The 26,323-nt window shown below is 35.6% G+C and overlaps 1 protein-coding gene across 2 annotated transcripts in view; it reads right to left on the reverse strand.

The window, feature by feature from the left end:
* Nucleotides 1-2,549: 2,549 nt before the first annotated feature.
* The window catches only part of LRP12 (LDL receptor related protein 12), a gene marked incomplete at its 5' end in the record, with an annotated part of 84,125 nt that continues 60,351 nt past the window's right edge, over nt 2,550-26,323 (reverse strand). For both annotated transcript variants that reach the window (XM_082858850.1, XM_082858851.1), the window contains 5 exons: nt 2,550-4,768; nt 9,006-9,138; nt 10,399-11,503; nt 13,007-13,209; nt 21,734-21,869. In XM_082858850.1, the coding sequence (XP_082714976.1) occupies nt 3,902-4,768; nt 9,006-9,138; nt 10,399-11,503; nt 13,007-13,209; nt 21,734-21,869 (2,444 nt within the window). In that variant the 3' untranslated portion in view covers nt 2,550-3,901. The remainder of the gene's footprint in view (nt 4,769-9,005; nt 9,139-10,398; nt 11,504-13,006; nt 13,210-21,733; nt 21,870-26,323) is intronic.

Genomic DNA, 26,323 nt, shown 5'->3' on the forward strand with positions numbered 1-26,323 from the left:
AATTAAGAAAAATAAAAATGATTAAACTGAATGCTAACTCAAGGAGTTAGAAACAAACAACAGAATAGACTAAAAAAAGCAAAAAGTAGGAAATTTAAGGAAATCAATTAATTGGAAAACAGGAAAATAACAGAAGAGATGTTCAAAGCATACCACTTGGGGGAAACAAGCAAACAACAACAAAATAGGTCAACCATTAGCTATCTTAATTAAGAAAACAAGGGAGCAAGCATAACACATAATAAGGGGGAAAGAGCCATGTGCAGAAAAGAGGAGGGTAACTTTGCTCACCTCTAGGCAAATGAACTTGAAAACATGGACAAAATGGATGGTTGATGATCCTAGCTAAGACTTAAAAACTACATAGACCAATTACCGTAACAGATACTAAAAGAGCTGTCAAAGAGCCATTGCCGAACGTCCACCAACACCAGATAATTTCACTGAAATTTTAAGGAAGAGAAAATTCCAATGCTGTGCAAACTGTTCCAGAACTCAGGAAAAGGAAAAACATTTCCAATTTACCAGCATAAAATGAATAACAAAACTTCTTAAAGATAGCGTGCACGTGAACACACACACACACACGACTAACTGCACTGATGAATACAGATACAAATATATTAAATAAAATAGGAAACATAATCTGGAAATATATTAAAAGAATAATACATATGGTCAAGTAGAGTTTATTTCAGGAACGCAAGGATGGTTCAAAATGACAAAATATATTAAAAGGTCAAAGGAGAAAAATTGTATGATCATCTCCATAGAAAATGAAAAGGCATGTGATAAAATGCAACATGCATTCTTGACTAATTTATTTTACAATAGGGATCAATGGATACTCCTTAACGTGATTAAATGTATAGATCTCAACCCAGTTCATTATAGCCAATATATTTTAACATTATTCTAGAAGTACTAGACAATGCAATCAAGACATAAAGAGGTATGCAAATTGGAAGACATGACTGTATAACTGGAAAACACAAAAGAATTAACTGAAGTACTACTACATACTATAAGAAAACGAGAGTCTGGTAGCTGGGTAGAAAATTAACATAAATAAGTCATTAGCTTTCCTATATACTAAAATCAGACTAAATTATAAACAGAAAGGACTTCCTTAATAATGGTAACAAAAATAATAAAATTTCTAAGAACTCTTGAAAAACATGTACAAGATCTCTGTAAAGTAAAATGCAAAGCATCTGTGAAGGAAACAACAAAAAAAGACTTGAACAAATTGGGAATCATTTTTGGATAGGGCACCATGGTTTAGATAGAAGCTTTAGCATGATAATGATGTCAAATTTCCCCAAGTTGACCTATAAAAGTAAAACTGTCCAAAAAAAAAAAAAAATGTACAATGGATTTGTTTTGTGGAACACAAAGGGTTGATACTAAAGTTCAAATGGAAAAATAAGCAAGAATATTTGAACATTTAAAAATTACTGTGATTAAAACAGTGTAGGACTGGTACAAAATAAGAAAGGCAAGTCAATTGAACAGAATGGAATTAGAGTCTAGAAATATATCCACATAATATGAAAATCTGCAATATGATAAAAGGGCCATTTCCAATAGCAAGGAAAGGACAGATTTAATAAACAGCCTTGCAGGAACTAGGTAGTTACCTAGGAAGAAAAACTGGAGCCTTAAATTCAGGACAGATCAAATTTTTAAATGTGAAAAGTCAAATAACAGAAATACCCAACTGTACTTTTAACATTCAACCAGTAGCAGATACACTTTTTCCCTTGAAAAAAAGTGCAGAAAAGGAATGCACAGTACGTTACAATTTGTATTACATCATATGGCATTTATACATATAGATACATTTATGTATCTATATGGTATTTCTGGAGGGTATACAAGAATTTGGTCTTGGTACCTATTTCTTTGAAAGGGAACTAGAAGATGGCTGTCAGGGATAGGAGAGAGACTTAATTTTTTTACCATTTGAATCAAGAAGATGGATTAGTTAATTAAACAAAGAAATTAAAATATATGCCAGAAAACAAAACAAAAAACCTACACATAATAGTATATAATTAGTAGGATCTAAACAAGGTTAATTTGGTAACCCAAATTCTGCCAGTAAAATATTGCATAGGGGTCTAAAATGTATCTGAAAATAATATAAAAAGAGAACTGATAGAGTTACTGACTCTTATAAGACACATCAATTAAAAGGCAGGTTTTTCAAAGGCAAAATAATGTCCAGGTCCTTAGGGATTTCTTTACCCTTGAGAACTGGTGTAAGCTACTACTTTACTATAAGGGAGTTAAGAAAGACATCCCCTCTTCTAATTTTTCTTCTAGACACACTGCATATTTCATGGCCCGAATCTGTATATGCACCAAATGAACAAAAATAAAGAGAAACTTTGATTTCAAGTACCTCAAGGCGATACAAAAGTACCTCAAGGCAATACAAAAAATACAAAAGTACCTCAAGGCAATACAAAAAAAAGAAGTCATTTTAATTTTTGATACATATTAAAACATTTCAGTCAGTTCTTCCTGACAGCATAACACGACAAATACACAAGACCTCAAACATGCTTTAAAATGACATTCAGCAAAGTATTTAAAATGTAATAAATAGCAATAATCGCACACAAATACATTTTTCATACTCAAACATTAAGCTACTAAACAGACAGCTAAAGAATAAATAAACGGGAACTGACAATAAAAAAATATGCGGGGTTTTGCAATTCACTTTACTTAAAAAAGGGAGGTGATCTGAATGATTTCTTAATTTGCTTTTCAACATGTAGCATGATCCTCCCCTTATGAATAAAATATATTGAAAAAATCACTTACTATAATGCAGTTTTTAAATACAACAAATAAATATAAAACCAGCAAAGCAACCTCAAGTTGTAATAAAAATGCCCCCTCACGCTCCCCCTGTAAGCTATGGAAATATATAGTCATTATGATAGCAAATAATAGTATTTAAAGTGATAGTGCTTCTGCACTAAACTCATCTGAGACCTTGATATGATTTTAGTGCAAATCCCTAGGGTCCAATACAAGCATAACCCTGTATCAGGGAAAGACATTACCAGTTGGAACTTATCTTGTACAATTTTTGTACATATTTTATAAAGTTCAAGATTTAATGCATAGTAGAATATCTTCATCCGCTTAATTCTGTCCTTAAATAAGAGATAAAAAAAGAAACGACTTGGGCTTTTTACCATTTGGTTTGTACCATATTAGAGTATTAAAGTCAACATTAGAAAATTTATAAAAGAGTTTTGTTTTTGCCATTAATTTATCTAACTCTATCTAAATTTCACATCATTGCATGTTAAACATAAGAGAAAAAATTTTAGACAAAGGTTTTTTCCCTTTGACAAGCTCATATTATGAAATCTAATAATGTTTAGACAGATGTTATACAAATAAAAACAGGTGAGAATAAGGACTTTTTCTCTTTTTATATTAACAACCTTAACATCTAGTATATTAAGTTACAAGATGTATTGGCAAAAGCATAAAGGGTTCAATTAAAAGAAGGTATTATTTTGAACAAAGAAACGTTTTAACATAGGATAGATAGAAACTGACAGTCAAATGAGTTTCAGCAGCCGTATCTCTACTGCGAACTACAGTACCGGGATGAAAACAATTAGAAACAAATGGAAGAACATTACTGAACAATCTGAATACATAATGCATTTTTAGCTGCTAAAATAGTAAACTCTAACGTTTATAGAGTTACAGGTGTTTAATTTAACCATGCAGGCTAACATATGATAGTAAGAAATCACCCTGCATCTTTTCTCTTTTTAAATTAAAACTAGTTTAATTGTAAAGTTACAAAACAATGAATGGATATTGCTCCAACTTGTATCCAATCTCCCTGATGGGATTCTTGTACCTAACAAAGTAACAAAGCTTCATCATCACTTGTTTCATTTTTCAGCGTTGCTTCTAAGCAAGAGTCTGGTATCTGGGCAGTGTGGACAATACCGCAGCGCTCACAGGGGCCATCGCGATTACTTGGTCTTACTCCAGGGTCTGCTGCACTATATGGTTGTCTGAACCTTTGCCCTTGATCGGAGGCAAGATCAAGAAGAGGTCTGGAGCAATCATTCACATCAAAGTCTGAAGCTCCTTCAGAAACTGGAATTAGCATTTCGACATCATCATCTTCTTCTCTTCCACTTACCCCATTATCAAGTTGTCTCAAAGGGCTCTGGTTCTGACTTACGGAGCTCGATCGCCCTAATGTAAAACGTACCCAACGTAGCCCCTGAGTCATACGACTTAGCGCACTCGTGAGCTGGTGACGCGCCGGACTCACACTTGGGGGTTCCGTGCTTGTCACATCCCGTCCGGTCTCTGTGTGACCGCCTCGGGTATTCTGAGTGGAGGAACTTCCACTTGCTCCCACTGTTGCTTCTACAGCTGTCGTGGGAGGGACTTTTTGAGGCAAAGGAGCTGCAACCCCGCCAGATGCTCCTACCGTATCTCTTCTCTCATTTTCTGTGTCTGTGTCGTCAGATTCCACAGAAAACAAACTTCTGTGAGTATGATTTCTTTCAGGTTCTCTGCTGGTACTCTGACTAGGGGCAACCTCATCCCCATCTGCTGAGACCAGAGCCAATGACCCTGAATGGCGTGATCTTGCAAAATTAAAAATACGATTCCAGATGTTGCTGGATCTGCCTGCCATAGGAAGTCTGATTGAGGTAAATCCGAGCTGAGACCGTACAGCTAGCCTCAGGTTTTCCAAAACAGAAGCCTGCAAAAAAAAAAAAAAAAAAAAAAAAAAAAAGAAAGAAAGAAAAGATCTTCAGACAGCTAACAACAAGGTATTAAGATGGAAAACACCCTTCTATTCAGCATGTGTTGTGGATGAAAGTTCTATTACTCATTTTACGGTCTATGGAGGATGAATTAAATTCTCTCATCGATAGAGGTTCACCTCACTCCAGAATCTAACCTATAACTTGAACCACTGTTCACTGTGTTTAAGATTTTCTTGATACCTCATTTTATATATGAACTTTAAAATGATGTTTAATGCCAATTACAACTGCAATTTTGTTTCAAAACTTCACATGGTAATCCAATCCTAGAAATGCACCAAAGATGGAAAATAAAATTATTTGATACTTCTTTAGCTCGGAGGATAGAAGAATCTCTACAATAATTCTCCAAATGACCTAAAGGAGTGTGAAAACCAGGCTGTTTGTTTGTTTTTTTGTTTTAACACAGAACAAGTTAGACTTGATCTACAAGGTTGAAACCTTCCAAAACATGTAAAAATTATATCTCACAGTTGGTTCTCAAGGATTTGTTGAATGAGTGGATACTGAGGATTTATTTACATTGTCATAAACAAAGGAATTACTGTATTTGTAATGCAGCACAGGAAACAAAAAGCCAAAGAAATTAATTTGTTTATAGCACTATTCAATGGCATCTGAGACATCTGGGTTCCTTCTCAATCTTAAAGATTTAAGTCTTATTTTCTACAGCTTCATGTTAAACATAAATTATAACCTTATTCTTTGAAAACTGGTGATTTTTAATTAGTGCATATGGGAAGTGACCATATTGCCCAACTGAAAGAAAAATCATCTAGATTTTCTTTTTTCTAGGAATGACTATTGGATTTAAAAAAACAAAACACTACAGTATTTACAAAAACAGTCTTTAAGCTCCACCTAGTGGTTATAAAAAGGAGTAATCAAACTTGGAACAAACACAGCTTTCATCAATCTGGCATTTAGTATTTAAAATACAGTATTTCCAAGAAACAATGGTGAATTGATATACTCCCTTTCAAACGGTGATACAGTTTCCCTCTGCCAAATGAATGGCTCTTGCCTTTCCCCCCACAGAAAAAAAGAAGGGAAGAGAATAAGAAGATGTGATAACATATGTTTTCCATCTCTGTTTATGACTGGTATTGAAGTAAATCCAAGCTGATACCGTACAGCTAGCCTCAGGTTTTCCATATAGATTTGTGATTTCCATATACACCCTTTGAACACAATCCCTGGAATATAATTCACAGAAAGCTAAGAAGCTACTATCACAGGAATATTTCATAGTCTAGCCTTAGTAAATAACAGATTGTCAATAAGAAATCTGAATATCAGCACATAAAATTTACTATATGAATGAGTAAGGTTTTTCACCAATTGGGAATGTAACTATAAACTAACTGAAAAAAAGTGGCTCACATCCCTTTGAACTCCATAGATTTGGTCCTCCTCATTTGGCATTCACGTTCTAAGGCTTTGTGTGAGCACTGTCATTAAATCCAGAAATGAATACAAGGCTCTTCAGATATCCTCCCCTCTTATGCAGCTGCCACCCACCATGCCTTCAGCACACTTCAAAGCCATCTTTAACAGTACAGTCTGTCAGTGAGATGAAGCTCTCTACTGGCTTCAAAGTCTGTTTAATTAAATGATTGCCAATTTAACATTAGATTCTACAAGGGGATCTCATGATTGTTTTAGGAATAATTTTATGTACTTCTTCAGTTTATGAAGCAGAAGAAAAGCATTCTTCAGAAAGGATTGCTATTTTGAATGAGTTGGTAATCAGAAGGTTATTTTTCTTTTTTTTTTTTTTTTTTTTGCGGTACGCGGGCCTCTCACTGTTGTGGCCTCTCCTGTTGCGGAGCACAAGCTCCGGACGCGCAGGCTCAGCGGCCATGGCTCACGGACCCAGCAGCTCCGTGGCATGTGGTATCTTTCCGGACTGGGGCACGAACCCGTGTCCCCTGCATCGGAAGGCGGACTCTCAACCACTGCGCCACCAGGGAAGCCCTATTTTTCTTTTTAAAAACAAATAAGGAAATTTGATAATTTATTACCAAAAGTTTCAAACATAAGAGTGTAATCTCATTAACTGAATAAAATCTAGTTTCCCATTTACAAACATATTTTATTTTAAAACTTTGTTGAAGCAGAATTCCCTCACAAGGGTAAATTATAACCCTACAAAAATGCTGTACTAGGTAGTAAAGAATTGAAACCTTACCCAAAGTGAGGTCTGACCTTTGCCCTTTACTTCTGGGATGAGACCTCAGACCTTGGAATGTCATCTTTGACAGGAGTGTCATTGCGTGGAGACTTGGGCCAGCCAGAGAGTAGCACTGCGTTTTAGGTGGAGGCTCTGAGCCACACCAATGTGATGTAGCGTGGGAGTGCTGAGTCAGCAGAATCAGTCAACCTCTGGAGAGGCTGGAGACTGGGATCAGCCACGTGTGCCATTAATCATGCCTATGTGATGGAGCTCCAATAAAAACCCTGGACACCGAGTTTGGGTGAGCGTCCCTAGTTGGCAATGTTTTGTGCATACTGTCACACACCCGTGTCGAGAGAATAACACTGTCCTGACTTTATGGAGAGAAGACAATTGGAAGGGTCGTGTTTGGTACCCTGCTGAACCCTGTCCTACGCGTCTCTTCCTTTGGCTGATTTAATCTGGATCCTTTCCCAGCAATAATAGTTACACCAGATTATACTATTAAGTAAAACAGCTTTCAATGAGTTCTCAGTCCTTCCAGTGAATTATCAAACCTGAGGATGGTTTGGGAGCCCCTGAACTTAAAATTGGTTTTAGAAGTAAGGGCTGTCTTGTGTGGACTGTGCTCCCTCGAACTTCACAGTTGACTAACCTCTTGAAGGTAGCCTCAGGGTATAGAGGTGGGGTGATAGATGGTGGAGTGGGTGGATGGAATTAACCATCCTCTGAATTCCTACCTAAAAAGAACCCTTCCCCATGGCAGGGACTACAATACATAAAAACCACAATGTAGGGTTTTCCTATGTTGCAGACAAAATTCCAACCAGTAGAAGTTCTGAATTACTTACTTAGCAAATTACATCAAATTCTCACAAAGATTTCCTAAAAGACTCGAATAAGATGACCGACTGTAATTGGAAACCTATTTACCAAAAAGGAAATGGTCGTTCATCTTGAACAGAATTAAATTACTGGGAAAACAATGTTCATCAATTTTTCTTAATTCTGATACTGGGAACAATTTTTAGAAATGTTTCTGGATAAATTTACATTCTAAATGTAGAAACCTTAATGCCCTTAAGAACCCTGGCACAACTGTAAGCATTGAAAAAGAAATTTAAAAAGAAATTGCAGGGAACTATATTCGGTATCTTATAATAATCTATTATGGAAAAGAATCTGAAAAAGAATATATATATATATATATATGTATAACTGGATCACTTTACTGTACACTTGAAGTAGAAAATTGCTCACAAAAATTTAAAGAATTCAGAAACATTAATAAAGAATGAGTTACTATTTAAAGAAAATGATATGAATTTTTAAGCGCTGTAAAATCCAGCTGTGAAGAAGTTTTCTCTCAAGTCAGGTAGAAATGTTAACTTAATTTCAACAACTTTTATTTTAATCTAGCATGTTACTAATCTATTACTAAGCATATCAACTTTAGCATTTCTTTTTAAATCCTTGAAATAGTTCAAGGAGAAAATAAGTTGTCAAACTTTACTTTTGAATTTTAACACACTAAATTATCCTAAACAGTAAAATGCTTAAGAATCACCTAACCAAATCAGAAGTAAAGAGTGAAAAGTATACTTCTGAATTTGTTAAAATACAATGAAACAATCAGAGTTGACCCTTGAACAACATGGGCTTGAAATGCACGGGACCACTTATACGTGGATTTTTTTCAACAGCAAATTCTATAGTACTACATGATACATGGTTGGTTGCATTTATGGATGTTGAGCCCCAGACACAGAGGCCCGACTATAAAGTTACATGTGAGTTTTCACCTGCACAGAGGGTGGGTGTCCCTAGCCCCCTCGTTGTTCAGGGGTCAACTGTATAATTTCAAATCCTCCATATATTTAATTCTTAACGTGACTGCAAAAATTCTGACCCAGTCAAGGATACTTTACCATTATATACAAGTATAGATTTCATTTTAAGAGGTACGGAAAGAGAAATAATAAATTGTGACATACTTGGTTAGGTGGACAAACAGGAAAATCTTCAACTGGTGGAATTAAACCCTGAGCAATCAACTGCCCATAAGAGGGAGGAGCTTCTCTTCTTAACAATTCTGCTTCCACTCTGGACAACTGTGTTTCAAATGATCTTTGAGAGAAACAGGGGGATGAAAAGGGTTAAAAAAAAAGGCAAGCCAAAACAGTAATTTTAAAATTATCAACAATGAAAACAATTTGAATTTTAATATACTCGCTCATTTGTATAAAGCTTACTTAGCCAGCATTCCTACACTGAGAACACAAAGATGAAGCAGACGGTTTAGCCTCATGCGGTTTTACACTAGGGGCCTGGATCACTAAGTTTTAATAAGTTAGATATCCCCGTAAAAGATAAAAGTACTAGATCTTTAAACCCCTAAGAACATAGGGGCTTGAGACTTTAGGTGAAAGTATTTGAAAATTCTTAGAAGACACTTTATTCAGCAAGTCCAACACATTTACTTTTCAGGTAAGGAAAAGAGTGAAATGAGTCACCAAAACCCTTTCTGGAATAACTTGTTCTTAAACTCAAGGCCTCTGGTCTTCATTGTACTCTTATGTTGCAATGTAGTAAAACATTTTCTGGCCATTTATACTGAACCAAAGATAAGATGCACTTGGTTATTGTGATACTGTGCATCTATTCTTAGCTGTCTGGTATGTGACTTCTTTGTTGTATCTATCATTTGGAATTCTCCTGGGACTGACGGTCATGGTCTCCACAGGAGCTTTCTAGAAGGCCTCTCTGCCATCAAATTCTCCCAGGTCCAGTCTCTCCTCTACAAGAAAGACAGCTCTCCCTGAAGGCCACTCTTGAACGCCGAACCACTTCTTACTTAACTGAGATCCTTCGACTTTTATACCACTTTATTTTATAGCTCTTACAACATCTATATTCTTTGCCATCTAATTCTACCCACCAATTCCTTCCTTCTAACGGTAAACTGCCCATGAGATTACTCCTACTCATTTCTCTATTCACCTGTATAATGCTTTCAACATAGAAGGTTCTCAAATGAGCTGGAATTGTTGAATTAATATTTATAAAGACCGAGGTTAAAGAGCAAGAACCGAGAATTACAGCTTGCAAAATTCCTGTAAGACAGATTAACCTGAAAACAGGGACTGATAAACACAGACTGGCTTTTTTCACCTCATAACTCCTAGTATTTATTTGTTTTTTAATATTCTTATTAGGCTTTTGAGTCATAGGCTTTTCATAGTCATTTTATAAATCATAAGAAGTATTTATTTCTCAACAATTTAACAAAAATATATTGCTAGTCTCATTAAGAAATGTGTTGTAAATATTTGGGCCATGCTTTTACTGTAGAGAGCATAAGCAATATAGTTTCGTCTTGATACTGACCTTCGTTCAAACATTCTCAGAGAATAGAGCTTACAAGTACATCCCAAGGCAATGACCAGTAACAGGCCACAGATGAGGCTCCCTATGACGGCTGCAGTTATGACTCGGGTAGGCACGATTACTGGGCAATTCTCCTCATCGCTGCCATCGCCACAGTCGTCCTGAGAGTCACACACCCAGCTTTCAAACACACAACGATTGTTTTTGCAATGAAAATTTCCTGGCTGGCAAAAAAAGCAGTTTTTTTCATCGGAGCCATTTGGGCAATGATTCTGGTAGTTGCAGCGATCAGAACGAGGGTAACAGACGCCGTTCCGGGAACATGGGAACTCTTCCTTTTGGCACATGGTACAATTGATTTCATCCCTTCCGTTTGGGCAATGCCAATACCCATCACAGCGCTGCTGCTCCGTATAACACCCCCAGTTCCCTCCGCAGGGTATTTCCCATGGCAAACAGAAGCCGTCTACTTGGTAAGTAGCGTTAAATCCCCTGGCAGCGTTGACTTTATCGGCACAGAAGTGTACCCTTATCTGTCCAGAAGAAGACACGACAGTGAGAGGCGCATGAGAATCAAAAGCAGTTAACACACGCAAAAGCTTGTGTGGATTCTCCTCTAATCCATCGTATATTTTGACATAATCACCATAACCAGTACCATCAAGTTTAAAGTCAGTGAAGCGTAAGATGACTTTACGATGATCACCAGTGTCTATTAACCAGGTGCAATTGCTTCCGGGAGGATAAAAGTCTGGATAATTGGGAGAATTAAAAGTACCATAAAAATATTTTAACCACTGCCCACAGGTTGGCACATCACAGTCTATCTCATCTCCAAGGTCAAGGCAGTCAATGTTCCCATCACATTTTAAAGATTCGGGGAGGCAAGTGTAAACTTTGGTAAACCGAGATAGACACTGGAACTGGTTGTAAGCACAGGGTTGGAAAGAGGCAGATGTTGGAGGATTCACTTCTTTGGCACAGATCTCTTCATCAGAACTATCTCCACATTCGTCCATGTTATTGCATTTCCAGGCTGCTGGTATACACTTTCCATTACCACAACGAAACTGGTCACAAGCACAGTTTGGTTCCTCAGATTTCCCTGGGAGGACATTGGATGGAGATGGAGAGATAAGGAGGAAAACAACATACTCTTTAAAGGGTATATAACAGCAAGTGGCATTTTTATCGTAAATGGTGATTAGCCCAAATGATAGTTGGGCTTGATCAAAAAATAGGTTAAACTCTAATGGCAAATTAATATTGGCTTACTGATTACTCAACTATTTATTAAACACTTATGATTTGTTCCATGAAGATCTCTACAGCTGATCTAAAGAGAAAAGACCAATCCTGTTTTTGCAGAAGCTATTTTACTGCAGAACATTTAGTAAAGTGATGTAAGATACGTTAAGTCAGTAGGATGTATTGCCTAAGAATTTCAAATACTCTATTGTATAAACATTTTGCAATGAAGAAAAACTCCTCTATAATAATCACTTTTTCAAATCCAGTTTTAGTATTCTTTTTGAGTTGTTTATATATATATTATATATATATATATACAAACACATACACACAATATTTTGCTATGTGTATCATAGCATATTTTGCAAGCCCATTATTTAGACTCAAATTTTTGCTAAGATTATCATAAGTTAACTTTATTCTATTTCTAACATTTCATGTAACCACAACATGGTACTTCCATTTTATAACTGTTTTAATACAACTGCAAAATATTTTATGAATCTGAGCTAAAGGTATACATTTACTCAACAAAACAGTAGGGGGAAGAAGAGAGAAAAGAATGGAAATGTTTATAGAATTCTGATTATCTTAGTGGACTATCTTAAATATATAACAATGACGTAGGGAAAGAAAACCAAACATTAGATTCCTACAGTCCAGTCCACACTGATGATGTCGGCCAATGCTTACCTCTCCATTAACAACTTTTATTTACTGGCAAATAGGTGACAGAAAATGTGCTTCAGAACCTAAGTAAATATTACAAAGACTGTGCTTTTAATAAAAAAGAGAAAAAGCAGCATATGTTGCTAAAGGAGACCATGTCATTTCAGAAAATGTAGAATGATTTTCAGCAAAAATTTACATAACTCTAATGTTCTGAGTTCTTCATATTTGTATGATCTGCTCACTCTTTTTGGATAAAGTTTAAGACCGAGCAAAAGAAGACTTCTGATACTACAAACTACGAAAGTGAAATTGATTATGTCTTTTCTTTGAAGGTGTAAAGACAAGGGTAATGCACACACACAAAAATACGTTCTGAAGTAACTTGCAGGATACTGGTGAACACTTGAGGGGAAAAAGCTCCTTTTAAAATAAACGTATTCAAAATATTTAAAAAGAAAACTGACCTTAGTTTGTAAAATTAATCATTTTATTAGGATTATACAAAATGCCTTTTGGAGACCCGGATCTATGGTACCTGAACCTTTAGCCTCTAATTCCTCCATCTCAGCTGCCTTGAGGATTGAGTCACAATTAAATGGACATTGTTTAGAAGGCGAGTCCCAAAGTGACTGAGCAGTAAATACTATAGAATTCTGTTCCATATCTTTCTTCTTTAAAAACACACCTGAAAAGTATGCCAGTCTGAAACCCTTCCTAGAGATACTGTCATCGGAATGGAACCTGATCCAGACGTGGTCTTGTGAAGAAATATATGGTGGTGGGATTGTAGAACCACAGGCTCTGTAGCTTTCAATATTCTTGTATGTTTCTATCGTCAACCAGTCCAAACTGCATCTTCTGGACCCTTGAATATCAAAATCCTGAAAACTACAAATAAAAAGTCAGAAAAGGCTACTGAAAAGGACATTTTGGAAACAAATTTCATTAATAACACAAAGTAACTGAGCAATTTATTACAAGCCTCCATGTATTCAATGATTCTCCTGGATCTTCTAGGCCCACGACTATATCATCAGCAAATAATAATATTGCTTCTGTGTTCCTAACATTTATATCTCTTTCCCGGATTCCAGAACAATGCTTCTTCATAAGTAACACGAAATTCCAAAATAACGCTAAAAAACCGGAGACAGTTGGCACCTTTTTTCTTTTTCTTCTCCCTGTGTGTGTTTAGGAAGGACCACTTCTAATTCTTAGCACCCGAAGTTGTTCTCTGTTTGAACTACTCCATAATTCGATGAACTGAAGGACACAGAGGAAGTCTGCCTTCTCTAGATTAGACTGGTTCATCTGCTTGCTTAATGAGTTTACAGCTCCCATTTCAGGAGGGCAAAGAGCGCAAACCTGAGCCAAGTAAAAAAGTTAAAAATGAACAAACAAAAAACTTCTTCAGTGAAAAGTCCCTGAGTTTGGGAATACTTTTCTACATAAATGGTTTATAACCAAATGTTATCTTGTAGTTCATAAAATACGGGCATGAATAAAGGGCAGAAAAGTCAAATAAGGACCACACACAAAATTAGCCACTGCTATGAAAAAAGAAAAAACAAAACAGCATTTTCTACTAACATGTCTCACCGAAAAGTGAGATTCCTGCCTTACACCAAGTGATGATAAAGTTAATTATCCAGGGATTATTATACCAGGGTATTTCCTCTTTAAATATTCTGAGTAACTACAACAAAGGCTGACAATTTTACTGCTTCCAGTTTTTCACTATTATGAACAAGGCTGGAATCCTTATACATGTTCTCTCCACACACACATGAGTAAGTATTTCTCTAGGACAAATTTTTCTACAAGTAGAACTGCTAGGTCAAAAGACACAATTCCACTTTAAATTTGATAGCAACACTGAGAAAAATGTTTATACCAACTCACAATTCCACCAAGTGTGTATGAAAAAGCACCTTATACCCCACAACTCTGGCAAAATGAAACATTTTATTTCTAAAGATTTGTTGCCAGTTAGGTGGATAAAATAGATTTATCATTGTTCTAGTTTGCATTTCCTTATTTACTGAAATTGAAACACTTTTTCCTATGTTTATTAGCTATTTCTATTTCTGTGAATCACCTTGTTATATCCTTCATACCTTACAATTTGTTCTTATTTAAGAGCTCTTCATATAGTATAAACATGTATCTATTTGGGGCATGTATGTTACGCAAGATATATGTAGATTCACTCAAACCCTCATTCTCTCCAACAGCTGGTGCTGTCAGTCTTTCTTAATGGTATCTTTTACTGAGGAGTTTTTTTTTTTTTTTTTGAAGTATAGCTGACTTACAATATTATACTAGTTTCAGGTGTACAACACAGTGATTCGATATTTTTACACCTTATACACCATATAAAGTTATTATTACACATTGGCTACATTCCCCTGTGCTGCACATTACATCCTTGTAACTTATTTATTTTATACATAGTAGTCTGTACCTCTTAATACCCCTCACCTATCTTGTCCCTCTCCTTGATGTCTGTATCTGTGAGTCTGTTTCTGTTTTGTTATATTCGTTAATGTATTTTATTTTTCAGATTCCATATAAACTGAAAACATACAGTATTTGCCTTTCTCTGTCTGACTTATTTCACTAAGCGTAATAACGTGTAGGTCCATCCATGTTGTTGCAAATGGCAAAATTTCACTCTTTTATAGCTGAGAAATATTACATTATATCACAGCTTCTTTACCCACTTATCTGTTGATGGATACTTAGGTTGCTTTCATGTCTTGGCTACTATACGTAATGCTGCTATGAACACTGGGATGCATATATCTTTTCAAATTATTTTTTTTAATTTTCTTTGGATATGAAGAGTGGAACTGCTGGATCGTCTGGTAATTCTATTTTTAAGTTTTTGAGGAAATTGCATACTGTTTTCCATAGTGGCTGTGCTGAATGGGAGAATATATTTGCAAATGATAGGTCCAATAAGGGGTTAATAATCCAAAATATATAAAGAACTCATACAATTCAGTATCAAAAAAACAAACATGCCAATTAAAACATGCACAGAGGATCTAACATTTTTCCAAAGAAGACACACAGATGCCAATAGGCACATGAAAAGATGCTCAGCATTGCTAATCATCAGGGAAATACAACTCAAAACCACAATGAGACATCACCTTACATCTGTCAGAATGGTTATTGTCAAAGCCATGTTGGCAAGCATGTGGAGAAAAGGGAACCTTTGTGCACTGTTGGTGGAGACGTAAACCGGTGTAGCCACTATGGAAAACAGTATGGAGATTCCTCAAAAAATTAAAAATAGGACTACCATATGATCCAGCAATTCCACTCCTAGCTATTTACTGGAAGAAAAAAACACTAATTAGAAAAGATACATGCACCCCAAATTTCATTGCAGCATTATTTACAATAGCCAAAATATGGAAGTAATCAAAGTGTCCTTTAATATACTTTTTTTTTTTTTCGCTGCACCTTTTGCCTTTGTGGGATCACAGTTCCCTGACCAGGGACTGAAACAGGGCCATGCCAGTGAAAGCCCAGAATCCTAACCACTAGGCCACCAGAGAACTCCCAACTTTTAATCAACTAAGATTCATGAAATCAGGGACCTGATCCAGAACAAAAGAAATAATCAATAAATACCTCTTCACATATACACTACTAGGGGTTTGGTTTGCTAATATTCATTTAGGATGTTTAAAATACATTTACAAGTGAAAGTAGTTTTCAGTTTTTCTTTTTTTATGCTTCAGAATAGTTTATGTAACAAAGACACTGTTTACAAACCTGTGCCTTGTGCCTCCTCAGAGTACAGATGATTTAGGGTAGAGATTTTCAATTTCTTCATGCTTTTTGGTTTAATCAGCTTTCCTAAACTCATTAAGTCAGTTTTGATAATTTAAGTTTTCTTAGAAATTATCATTTTATCTTGAAAGTAAAATTTATCATTGCAAAGCTTTACATAGTACTTTCATACAACTGGTTAAATTTTCATATCTGTGGTCTTTAAATTTGTTTGGATTTTCCATGTAGGTAAGTGTAGTATTGGCAAATAAGGAAAGTTTCACCTCTTCCTTTTCATTTTTTTATACCACTAACCTCTATTTGCTGGAACGTTGTATTGACTGAGGTTCAAGTACAAGCAGTGAAAGCATGTATCCTTGTCTTGGTCCTTAGTGCTAAAATTAACTTCAATATTAAGTTTGCTTTTTAAATTTTTTAAACAGATAACTTATCAGGTTAAGGAAATTGCTTCTCTATTCATTTGGCAAAACTTGCCTGTAAAACTATCTGGGTGTAGAATCTTATTTTGAGTGTTGATTTAATTTCTTTAATAGCTATTGCATTCATTAGTTTTCTAATTCTTCTTGAATCAATTTTGGTAACACACGTAGAAAATTATCCATTTCTTCTAATTGTATAAAAGTATCAGTATAAACCATTCATGATATTCCTTTACGACTTCTAAAGTCTCTATTATTGTATTTATAACTATAGACACTTTTCTTTTTAAATTTTTATTTGTACCTTTCCTCTTTTTTCTTCACTCTTGCCTTGAGATCTGTCTTTGTCTATTTTCCTCACTCTTTCAGAAAACCAGTTTTTGGTTATTTTTTCTATTTAATTATTTTCTGATCTTAACTTTATTTTTTCTACTAAAGATTTACCCTGTAGTTTTTCTTCTAAACTCTTGAGAAAATGCTGAGCTTATTTTTTTTCCATCTTACTAATTTTTAAATCAATGCATTAAAGCTGTAAAATTTTCTAAGTACTCTTTCAATGTATTCCAACAGTTTTAATATCTAATACTTTCATTAATGGCTATTTAAAAATATTTTGAGTTTCATTGTGATTTCCAACTTTAATGCAGAAGTTATTTAGGAATACGTTTCTGAACATATGGGGTTTTTTAAATTGTTGGTTTCTAATTTAACTGCATTATGATCAGAGGAAATCTGAATGATGTAAAGTCTGGAAATACATTCAGAATTCCTTTATTTAATACATAATCAATTTTTAAATAAACGTCACATGTCTTTGAAAGGAATGTGCATTCTCTATTCACTGAAATAGGTATAAACATTACACACCTATGTAATACATGCATTACTGAATCAAGTTTGTTAGTTTTATCAAATCTTCTCCATTTTTACTAACTGTTTTCCTGTTTGATGTATTAACTTCAGATTAAAACATATGTTTAGAAACTTCCACTGAATTGTGCACTATTCAAACCTGGTCAAACTTGGTAACTCCCCCCACAGTCTGCTTTGCTTACGTTTTATGCTGTGTAATCAGGTACACAATGTTGAACCAGGATTTTATCTTCCTAGTGGATTATTCCATTTGTTACTAATACTTTGTGTCTTAAGGTTAATTACGACTGATGTTAACCTTCCTGCACTAGCTCTCTCCTGATATGTACGTCCATAGCTTATCTTTTCCTATCCTCATTTTTTTTTTTTTTTTGCGGTATGCGGGCCTCTCACTGTTGTGGCCTCTCCCGTTGCAGAGCACAGGCTCCGGAAGCGCAGGCTCAGCGGCCATGGCTCACGGGCCCAGCCGCTCCGCGGCATGTGGGATCCTCCTGGACCGGGGCATGAACCCGTATCCCCTGCATCGGCAGGCGGACTCTCAACCACTGTGCCGCCAGGGAAGCCTCATGTTTTAGACTTTCTGTTGGTGCTGTTTTAGGTATGTTCTTATTAAGCCCATTGGAGAGGAATCATATCAATCAACCAACCAATAAACCTGATTGGATAGTCTATCTTTTAAAGGTTAAGTGAGTTTTTTTGATTGAATAGCTTTTCTCTTTGGGGTGGGGAGTGGGGTTCTCATTTTCCTCCTTTCCTGTATTCTTCTGTATTAATAGGTTTTTGAAGGTTTTCTTTTTAAAAGTTTCTTTCCCTCTGCTTTGGTTTAATAAAGTCCAAGTAAGAGTATTCAGTGTTTCTGTTCTCTCAAATTCTCAAATTCAGTAGAAAAATTTACAACTTTATTTTCACCCATCTGTAACTGAAATTTAACATTTCCTTCACTTATGAATATGAACAACAAACCATGAATAGTTTTTTTTTTTTAAATAAATTTATTTATTTATTTTTGGCTGCGTTGGGTCTTTGTTGCTGCATGTGGGCTTTCTCTACTTGCGGTGAGGGGGGGCTACCCTTCATTGTGGTGCGCGGGCTTCTTATTGCGGTGGCTTCTTGTTGCAGAAAATGGGCTCTAGGCATGCGGGCTTCAGTAGTTGTGGCACATGGGCTCAGCAGTTGTGGCTCTCAGGCTCTAGAGCGCAGGCTCAGTAGTTGTGGCGCACGGGCTTAGTTGCTCCGCAGCATGTGGGATCTTCCTGGACCAGGGATCGAACCCGTGTCCCCTGCATTGGCAGGCGGGTTCTTACCACTGCACCACCAGGGAAGTCCCATGAATAGTTTTTATAGTACCTCTCACACTGTCACCAATAGAAATCACAGATAATTTCATCTTATATTTCAGTTTTAATAGCGATCTAGAATAACTATTTACACTCAAAACCACTTGGAAATCATAATTGTTAAAAGCATGGCTTGCTCACTAATACTTTAATAAATAAGCATATATGTACTATCATATTATAAATTTGTAAAAATACCTGATAGCTATACTTCAGGAATAATTGGTTCCCTTTGTAATGCTATGTGTTTTGTTTTATAAATTTGAAAACATTCTGAGAAAGGATCTATAGGTTTCACCAAACTACCAAAGTGTTCATGGCATAAAGAAGGTTAAGAAAAAAACCCCCAATATATTAAAGTGTACAACATCTGTAGTAAATCTGTTCCAACTTGATTTTGTTGGCTGTTTTGGTTAGTATTAAAGTTTTTCAAACATTCTAGAAATTTGGGTTGCACACTTTTGTGAAGATTTTTGGTGCTGTTTTTGTTTTGTTTTTAAAATTTTATCTTCTCCTACGTTCCCCCACGGCATGTTTTGTAGCTACCTCCACTTAGGTCTCCATCCCAAAGCCAGTCCTAAGATGGTGGTTCAGAGTAGTAGTATAGACCCGGTCACAGAGTCAGTGGGGACTTAGTTGAATTCCTATTTATTATGGTATGTCTCCTACCTTTCTAAGCTCTCAGCCCCATGAAAGTTCAAGCAGTGGTTAGTAGAAGTTTTTTTCAGCCTCCTTTCTTGAGCAAAATATCCTGACCCTACTCCTTGGCTTCGAGCAGGGAACCAGAATCCAATCCTCTACCTCCTGTGGATAAGGTGGCCTTTGTGGATTTGGGAAGATTTAAAGGGAAGGGATAAAAATGTTTATATATCACCATCTTTAGCAAGTTTTATACGGAGAGGTCTAAATATTGTTTGTTCATAGTCGGTAATTTTAGTTTCTCTCTTTTATCTAGATTTTAATTATTTTAAGCTCAGGAATGAATCTTGATTTTGTTTTTACCAAAAAGTTTTAAAACATCTGTCTAGTCTAGGTAATCATATACCTTTTTCTGTGACTTGTTAATATGGTAAATTAATATTTCCTAATATTGGCTCAATTGTGTGTCTAAATGAGCTGAATTTGATTATGGTATAAATTTCTTTTGAACAATATATTTAAGATATTACACCAATGTTCACAAGTGAAAACTGACTTTCTTTGTGTATTACGTGGGTGTGTCATCTTTTTAAAGTTTGGTATTACCATGTTAATGGTTTCAGTAAGAACTAGGACGATTACTAGAATTACTTTCTGATTTTATGAGGCTAGCTGTGTAAATCCGAATTTGTTAACTCCATTCAGAATTTAGGAACTCTTCCCTTAGATGTGGCGCTCACCTCCAATATTGTTCTGCATTTCACTATTTTGCTTGGTTTTTAGCGTAGCTTTGTGAAATCTCAAGGATCCAACACATGATCAGAACCAGATGGCAGGATTCCATGTCACCTCCTTTGTGCTGGCAAGAATTTCCAAGTTTTACATAACTGAGCTGGTAGGCTGCAAATTTAATTTGGGGTTGGATTTTTAGGTTAAAAGAAAAAAAATCTCCAAAAAGTCTAGTTTTATGTTTAAAAAATATTTGGAATCCCTATGGTAAAATATTACTTTGTAAACACATTTGTGCTTAGTCATGTTATAAGTAACAGAAAATAGGCATATTGTTCAGATTCCAACACTGGTACCGCTGCAGAAGGATAACCTTAATGGTACATCCTACCCATCCATCAAGCAAGGGATCATACTTCTCACAGAGGAGTGTTACAGGTTCCACAGAAGCTCAGCTCCAGTGTTCCAAAAGATGTGGCCTGGGGCAGAGAGGAACCAAAGAAAAACATACCATATGTCCCTGTTTTACGGCTGCCACAGAAAAAAGGGGATAGACTACAGTTGTGTTCCTCAAGAGACTGGTTTTCTCATTAGTTAATGAATATAAAAAAGGAGCATGGAAAGATTCAAAAATAGGTTAATTTACAATCTCATTTGTAAAAAATTGTGAAACTAAGGGATATGTCTATGATCTGCAAGGTCTCTTCCAAATCTAAAATTCCATGATCCTTACCTATAAAAATGTAATTAATGAAAGAATGCCAAAGATGCCTTTGCACTGTCTGTGACAGGAATGGCATTCTTAACTGTGTCATGGTTCTTTGTTTAGGTACACTATGTTTTTTTCTCCCCTTCAGGCAAATTTTTTTTTTTCCTAATAGCTTTGATATAATTTCCTTAAGCAAGCAATATCTAGTTCCACTGAATGTTTCCTCCTTAACATCTTACTCCCACAGTTTTTCTCTGCAATTTTAAATGTCTGTAAAATAATCTTAATTTTCCTGATTTATATCATACTTATTCTTAGGATCTTAAACTTATGGTTATTTCCCCTAGGAGTATCTTTCATTTTGTATTCTTAACAAATGTTCTATTGTCTCAGTGCTATGAAAGAAAGAGATTTTTCTAGACACAGTATTTATCCATCATCAGCTTATTTCAAGTTTTATACACAGATGTAGCCTACAATCATGTTTTAACTCCTTACGGTAGAGGACTCTACTAACAAGACCAAGATTATGGGTTAGATCTCCAAGTGGATTACTGAGTCCTGTTTATTTGTCTCATGGCCAAAGATTACACTGTTGATCCTAATAAGCTGTTTTGCAAATGTGTACCTTTTGTTAAAAAAATTGCCTAGAAGAATACGGATGGCTCAGTGCAAATTCATTACCGCCATTAGAAAATATTCAAAACACATGCCCTAATAAAAGAGGAAGAACGGGTTGCTATTCCTACCCTCAAGATGGTACTGATAAATATAATTTACTATATTTTCTGAAAAATCATCTTTTTATATTACTGCATGTTGAGCAATGATACTTGGAAACTGAATTTATACTTTGTAATAAAATATCATACAATAATACAGGAAGGTATCTGAATTACCTTATAGTAATAATTTCCCCTGGGTTTGCCCTTATGAACCAGCTACAGTTGATTTTGGCAGGATATTCAGAAGGCCAGCCTGGGCTCGTGATTATACCACTTGGTACTTGAATTTGTTCTGGAGTTTCTCCACAAGCTGGAAGATAGTCAAAGCAATCTTAGCTAAGTATTATACTTTAAAACAAAGCATTAAGTAAATCAGTATTTATTTAAAAAGAAAACTTCAGACATCAAATCATATACAATAAAATATAGTATTGCCGACCTTAAAAAGCTTTTATTATTCTAATGAAATTATTTTATTTTCTTCCCTTTTAGTCAAAGTATCTTATTCTAATTAAATACAACGTTTTAGGGAGGTGTGGAAGTTTTCAAATTGGATCTCTGAATAACATTAAAATTGTTAAGTTGCTAGCGTTAGCCATGGAGATCAGTTGATCCATCTATCTTTTTTCAAAATTCACTTTTAAATTTATTTTATTATAAACCAGCTAAAGTTCAACTTTACTGAACTACTTTTTGGGCACTTTAAATTTAAAAAAATCAGATAAATAGTATTCTGAACAAAATAATTAAAGGAAAGCACATATAAACATAACAGTAAGATGCTGGGTTGTTAAGAAGTTAGTGGATGATCGGATAAAGGCAGCAAAACATTACTTCAAAATTACTTCAAAGCAGTTCTTTAATTCATTCCATGAATACTTCGAAACTTTATATTACAGGGTCATAAATGACTCCTAAATTATTTTAAAAATAAAGCCTTGAAATAGTCAGTGATTAAAGTAGCATGATGTGGTTAGATATCTAAATATCCTAGAATAGAGAATAAATTTAAACTACTACCAACACTTTCCCTGTATTCTTCTCCTTTCATTATCTTGAACTCTCACAGTTCACATTTTACCAATCCAGAATTCAGCTGATAATCTGACAATTTATTCTCCCTTAATTTGTAAAAGAGTCACTGGTTACAAGAAAATGCAATGAATGTTTAAACCTTCAGGAAAATGTAAAATCTTGGAACCTCTCATCTGATACAATTTTGACAAACTGGATTAGCTTATTTTTAAAGTAAGAGCAGATTAGAAGGAGCAAATTAGAAGTGGGGAGAGCAGCTGCCTAAACGACCACTGTGTGTGTGTGTGTGTGTGTGTGTGTGTGTGTGTGTGTGTGTGTGTGTGTGTGCGTGTGTGTGTGTAATAGAGGTTACAGTCTGCTCAACTTAGGGTAATTATGCTAGGAAGTAATTTTACAAAGTTTGTATCCGTAATGATCAAAATAAAAGCAAGCTATATTGCTCGAAGAGTCAACACTTATTTCTATAGAATAACCCACTCCCTGAGAAAAACATGCAGTCGAGGTTTTAAACCTCTGCAGGCTCATGCCTAAAATGTGTCTAGTCTGGAATCAGGGTATACCGCCAAAGGGATCTTGATTTTAATCACTTTTCAAACACAGAGATTCATGGCATAAAACACAAGGATATAAGATCTCAAGAGCCTAAGCATACATCTTATTGCCCACACACAAAGCTTCCAATTTTTTTTTTGTTAAATTTCATTAAGAGTAAACTTTCCCTTACAAAAAAGTGTAATTTGATACTTTCGAAAAAGACTAAATTTATCCAAATGTGATTCTATTTTGGGCTTATTAACACTGAAGTGCCAGAGTTTTGCTTCCAACCTTGTTCTAATGAGTTATTATCACAACAATTAATGAAAAGATGCCTAAATCATTTATAAGACCTTTTTTCTTCCTTTACCTCCTCTTCCCAAAGCATTTTGTAGCAGCATACTGAACAAATTCTTAAGTTCATGAAGATACAAACATACAAATAAACTGGCAAAAACTATTATCGTCTCTCCCCCAGGATGTAAAACACTGTTCATTTTCATTAAAAGATTCATTTACATTAAAGAGAATAATACAATTTTGAGTTAAACTGTTTAACTTACAAGTATAACACTGGAAATGGCATATAAGTACTGAAATACGTATTAGCTGATCTAACAGCAGTGAGACACATCCCAAAACTGGGTGGGGATAATCTGTGACAAAGCAAACAACTCTTAACCTTTAAATAAATGGAGATGGAGAGACTAATTATAGGGAAAAACTAGAAATAATTTTATTATGTTTTGCTTAAATTTTTTTCCCCCAAACATCTGAGAAACCCATAGGTGGTGCTCTTATACCAAAGACTAAAGAAATTATGATCTGGTTTGGATGCTCAAAAATACTGTTGTGAATATTTTCACACAATTGCCAAAGGATAAGACATACCACTCGTAAAAAAGAGTGGTTATTTTAAGATTCAGTATTTTACATTTCTAATTCACTTAGTACTTTTATAACATTATTTAAAAATATTAATGATTCTCACCAATCAAAAACAAAATTGTTTTCTCTTAATGGGTTATGAATACATATTTTGCTTAAATTTTGCAACATGACTGAGTTTGGCATTTTGTTTTAGATCCAGCCAGTGGCTTTTTATCAACATTTTTATACGTACAATATTAATACATTGGGCATGTAGATTAATATACTCTAGCAGAACCTAACTTATTCCCTTTTATACATGAGAAAGAATAAATCCAAATGCTCAGTGTGATCAACATTAAAAATCATAAAAAAATTTCCCTCCCTTTTGAGCTTAGAGTTTGCCTACATATACTGGCAGATTTGGAATCAGGAGACCTAGATGCCATCTGTTCTATCTGCCACTATTAGCTTTGCCACAGAATAAACGACTAAACCTTTTTAAGACTTGGTTTCCTCATGTGTTAAAATAAGGAGTTGCTGTTTGGATATCTCTAAGGTCTATTTCAGCCCTAAATTATGGCCCCCCTCATCATCATAATACATTTCCACTAGATTTCTGATACTTATCAGGAAGCACTGATACATTTTTTTCGCATTTCATCACTTTGCATTTTCTCTTTGACCCACTGAGATCACACTTCCAATTCTTACCTTTACCCCTTAAGAACTGTGTTAGCAAGCAAAGGCCATCACTGAGCTCACCACCAAATCAAATGTACCCTCACTCCCAATGGTACCTGATCTCTCCAGAGCACCTGGCAGTGAATTTTTTCCTCTTGATACTGTACTACCTTGACTTTGCTGACATCACTCTTCTGGTTCTTCTAACTCGGACTACTCAGTGTTAGTTCTCTAGCACTAGATCCTTCTTCTTCAGAGAGCTCCTGATGTACTGGTGTACATGGTTCATGCCCAAGCCTTCTACTCTTCTCACTCTCTATGGAAGATCTCATTCACTCCTACATTTCCACTATGATCTATAGTTCATGAGTTGAAAAATCTTTAACCCAGAGATTTTGCATAATCAAGGGCCCACTGGACATTCCAACCTCAAATTCAACATGATCAGAACTGTGTGTTTCTCAAATCCTTCTCTTTATTCTATATTCTGAAGCGTTATTATCTTAGCCATCATATTTGGCAAAAGGAATAGTCATTTCACCTAATTCAAGTATAAAGGAAACTTACTTTAAGAATACCACAAGCAATCTCAAGGATTTTTTAAGCACAGGAAATAAAGCTCACAGCAGCTAAAACTAGAAATCTCAAAGTCAGAACCTGAGGCTGCCTTCACCACCTCCTAAATCAAGGCTTGCTTTTTCTCCTATACATCTGCCCCAGTCTTCCAACTGGCTTTCTGAGTCCTCTACTCTTCCATTATTTCAGTATCTCATAACGATTTCCCATTCCCAACTTATAATAACACTTCAGCTTAAGTATCTACCATCAACTGTAATTTCACTGTTTTCTTATTTTGTTATATTTATACTATTATTCATTTCATATTATACCCTTTTCCATAAAGGATTTGAGGTGACTTATTATTGCAATCAGTTTTTTTTGTTTTTTTGCGGTACATGGGTCTCTCACTGTTGTGGCCTCTCCCGTTGCGGAGCACAGGCTCCGGACGCGCAGGCTCAGCGGCCACGGCTCATGGGCCCAGCTGCTCTGCGGTATGTGGGATCTTCCCGGACCGGGGCACGAACCCGTGTCCCCTGCATCGGCAGGGGGACTCTCAACCACTGCGCCACCAGGGAAGCCCCGCAATCAGTTTGATAATACTTAAGCATCCACTTCCTCAAAAAACTGCCTACCACATAGAGTGCTGCAAGAATTAAATACAATTATTTTGGTAAAGGAATTAGCACACTGCTTGGATTACAGCAAGTTGTTAATAAATGACGTCACAAGATATGCCAAATCAGATTGGTTGGCAGTAATGCCTGGAATGAGGTACTGAGATGATTGCTAAGGCAGTGTTCAGGCTAAATGGGAGAGAGGGCAGTGATTGTTCATTTAATATGTGCTGGGCACCATTACACTCTTGAAAGAATGGGAAATTATGCCACAATTAACTGGTTATCTGACATGGGTTGGGATACATACTCACAAAACATTGCTTTATGGAATGAATTTCTTTTTGCTCTAAAGAAAATTTTTATTTGGTTCTGCTAGTTTGAACCTCATCTTTCTAGATTTTGACTATACTCCAATTTAGGATGTACCAAACCTGACCTTCTCTTACCTCCATTTATTCTAGCC

This window comes from Leucopleurus acutus, assembly GCF_964270905.1.
Source record: "Leucopleurus acutus genome assembly, chromosome: 17".
Taxonomy (NCBI): Eukaryota; Metazoa; Chordata; class Mammalia; order Artiodactyla; family Delphinidae; genus Leucopleurus; species Leucopleurus acutus.